At 52.3% G+C, this 3583-nt stretch overlaps 1 protein-coding gene across 1 annotated transcript; it reads right to left on the reverse strand.

Moving 5' to 3' along the window:
* Positions 1–1521: 1521 nt before the first annotated feature.
* LOC112962300 (olfactory receptor 14C36-like) lies at positions 1522–2490 on the reverse strand. The gene has a single exon (XM_026058320.1). It carries the CDS (start codon positions 2455–2457, stop codon positions 1522–1524), a length of 936 nt encoding a protein of 311 aa, XP_025914105.1. The 5' UTR covers positions 2458–2490.
* Positions 2491–3583: the final 1093 nt, after the last annotated feature.

Consider the following 3583-nt stretch of genomic DNA (forward strand, 5'->3'; position numbering starts at 1 on the left):
TCCTCCGGGAGTTTCTCTTTTGCAGTCGAGCAGTGAGGAGTGTTGTGGCTCCCATCTGCACCCCATCCCTGCACCTGTGCAGCCCCACTGCCCTCAACATGCCCCAGTGGCCCTGCTGTGCAGGCACCATACAGGCAGGGTGCATTCAAGGGTAGGGAAACGTCCCCCTGGCACAGTCCCCACAGCAGCCTTTGGTGCCCTGTCTCCCCACAGCCCTCCTGCTTTGGCAGCCTCCCACAGTGCCCAGACCTTGCCCACCACAGGATGCTGCAGAACTTGGGGCACTTACATCACAGCCACAGCCCCCTGTGGGCACAGCAGCTCCAGGGGAAGGGTGTGTGTTAGCCACCCCATCAGCGTCTGAGCTGGAACTGGTCGCAGTGACACAAAGAGATAGGGGACAGTGACACAAGCAGACTCAGGGCAGTGACACTCTGTCCCTTTTCTGGTGTCCAGGAGATTCCCTACACCCAGGATGCCTGCAGCCCCCTGTGCCAAGTCCCACTCTCCAAGACAGCATGGGAGTCCCTGCCCTGGGGTAGCTCCTCAGGCAGCTCCTGCTGCCCCAGCAGACACAGAAACAGATTTCTCTTTCTTACTTATTCCTCCTTGCAAGCACACAATTGCTCCTTTCCTCTTCTCCAGGGAGGTCCCTGCTCCCCAGAGAGACTTTCACCAGGTGAGCACATTGGTGCTGGCCTGCCTAGCCATTCCTAGATGCTGCCCTGTGCTCCCTGCAGGGCCTTGAGCTGGTGGTGCTGCTCTGCAGAGTGAGCAGGCTGTGGTGCCCCAGGGCCACGGGATGATCTCCGCACTGGCTGTGGTGGTTGGGATGAGAAGCAGACGCAGATGGACAGGCATCATTGCACCTAACAACACCCTACCAAGGGGTCTGTGACCATGGATGATGCTCTGAGGAATCACAGGGCATTTCAAATGGCTCAGGCTGTGTTCAGGTGTGTCGCTAGATGCAGCCCATTGAAGGTGACATGAACCACTCTCCAGGCTCCCTTCCCCATGCCTGCAGGGTCCCCACTGCAGGCATCTGTCACCAGCCCTGTCATATGGGAGACAATCCCAGGCAGATACTGCTTGACCATTCAGCACCTCCAGGAGCACTGGGCACCCACAAGTGAGAGCTGAATGCAGCCCCCATTCCCTAACACAGCACCCCATGAGCTCATCATCTTGAACCCATGGAAAGAGCCCTGGAAAAGCAACAGGCCCTTCCAGGGGGAAGGAAAGTCCTGGAGCACATTCTTGGTTCCAGCTTTGGAAGGAGAGCCCAACCTTCAAGCACGGCACTGAGGAAATCCCCTTTTATTAGAGACAGGCCACCTCTGACACAGTGATAGACACATTTGCAGAAGGCCTCTGAGTCAGACTGCTGGGGTTCGTGCTGCTGGAGAAGTGGGATGAAGTCAAACACTTCTATACAAACATGATTATCACAGTGAGAATGCCCAAGGCATGAGTTGTCTGAACTAAATTAGAAAGCACTTGTGAAGAGGGACAGGCAACTTATAGCTGCTGAACTAGTGCCACTTGGATCAGTTTCTTCAGGGCATCCTTGAGCTCCTTGTTCCGCATGCTGTAGAGGAGGGGGTTCACTGCTGGAGGCGCCACTGTGTATAGAACAGCCACCAGCAGATCCAGAGCTGGGGAGGAGATGGAGGGGGGCTTCAGGTAGGCAAATGTAGCAGTGATGACAAAAAGGGAGACAAYGGCCATGTGAGGGAGGCATGTGGAAAAGGCTTTGTGCTGGCCCTGCTCAGAGGGGATCTTCATCACAGATGCAAATATCTGCACGTAGGTCAGCACAATGAAAATGAAACACCCAAAGGATAAACAGATACTAACCACAAGAAGCCCAACTTCCCTGAGGTAGGCATCTGAGCAGGAGAGCTTGAGGATCTGGGGAATTTCACAGAAGAACTGCTCCACTGTGTTGTCTTGGCAGAGTGGTATTGAAAACATATTAGCAGTGTGCAGGACAGCATAGAGAAAACCACTGGCCCAGGCAGCTGCTGCCATTTTGACACAGGTTTTGCTGCCCATCAGGGTCCCATAGTGCAGGGGTTGGCAGATGGCAACAAAGCGGTCATAGGCCATAACTGTACGGAGAGAAAGCTCAGCTGACATTAAGAAGAAAACCAAAAATATCTGGGCAGCACATCCTGAGTAGGAAACGGCCCTGGTGTTCCAGAGGGAATTGGCCATGGATTTGGGGACAGTGGTGGAGATGGAGCCAAGGTCAAGGAGGGAGAGGTTGAGGAGGAAGAAGTACATGGGGGTGTGGAGGTGGAGGTCGCAGGCTATAGCTGTGATGATGAGGCTGTTGCCCAGGAGGGCAGCCAGGTAGATGCCCAGGAAGAGTGAGAAGTGCAAGAGCTGCAGCTCCCATGTGTCCTCAAACCTCAGGAGSAGGAACTCGTTGAGGGAGCTGCTGTTGGACATTTGCTGCCTTTAGGCACAGGGAACTGTCCAAGGAGGAAAAKACATTGACAYGTTAGGACAGGCTTTTTTGAATAAAACCCACACCTTTTCTCACAGCAAATCCCCACACTTCCTCCCTTCCTTATTGGAACAATCTTACTTCAGCTCCCTTCCTTGAGCTCTAGTTTGTGCTTTCTGAGTGTGTCGTAAGGAGTAGGTTCCTCTGCCACAGGCTCCAGAGCACTCAGCCCTGCTTGTTACACAGACACTCCGAATCAAATTCCCAAACAGGCTGGTCAGTTAGTTGTTGTCTGATGGCAAAGGGTCCATGCAACACTGTTGTCAGCTGGACTGAGTGAGACTCAGAAACCACTCTTTTGATTAGTTCTTCTAACCCAGCTGGCTGTGGATCTACATGACCATCCAGGACACGCATAATTCACTGCTGTTTTTAAAACTTCTGGTCTATATCTGCATCAATGATTCCCTGCTCCCTCTCCATGCAAGGGAGAAACATAGAGACACGAAGGCAGGGGTGACCCAACCCATTGCCCAGGTCTCTCTTCCGCTAAGATAGATCCTATCCTCACATCAATTTACCATATGCACTACATCTGCAGTCATAATAGGAGTTGGGGGTGGGCAGGGACAGGCAAGCTCTATGTCCACATCCTCTCTCAGATTAAGCCTGCTCACAGTGTGGAAGGGCTCTTCAGCCTGTTCATAACCCATTCTCCAGTAGATGGGCTGTAGCAGAAAGGCTTAGTTATATATTTACTTAATTTATAGATGCACTCACCACGCATGGGGCACATTTCTTTGAGGGACAGAAATCTTTGGCTTTTCTACTACTAACAGTCTGGACACTAGCAAATCCTGTGCAGCAAATGTTTGGGTTAGGGCATTGCCCAAAAGATGATGTCTCCTTAGGGAGACTGTTGGGGCTCTTGCAGTGCTTCAGAATAACAATCTGTATGAAGAATTATAAAGGTTGCTCCTTAAGGGCCACCGATCAAAGTGTAGCGAACGCCGCGTGCTTCATAGCAGCTAACCATTAACCGATCAAAGTATAGCRCTAACCGATCAAAGTGGCCAAGGTGCCGCGTGCCTGCATGCCATGACTGCACAAACATATATAAGATGGGCA

Source organism: Apteryx rowi, unplaced genomic scaffold, assembly GCF_003343035.1.
Source record: "Apteryx rowi isolate R43461 unplaced genomic scaffold, aptRow1 scaffold_1457, whole genome shotgun sequence".
Lineage (NCBI taxonomy): Eukaryota > Metazoa > Chordata > Aves > Apterygiformes > Apterygidae > Apteryx > Apteryx rowi.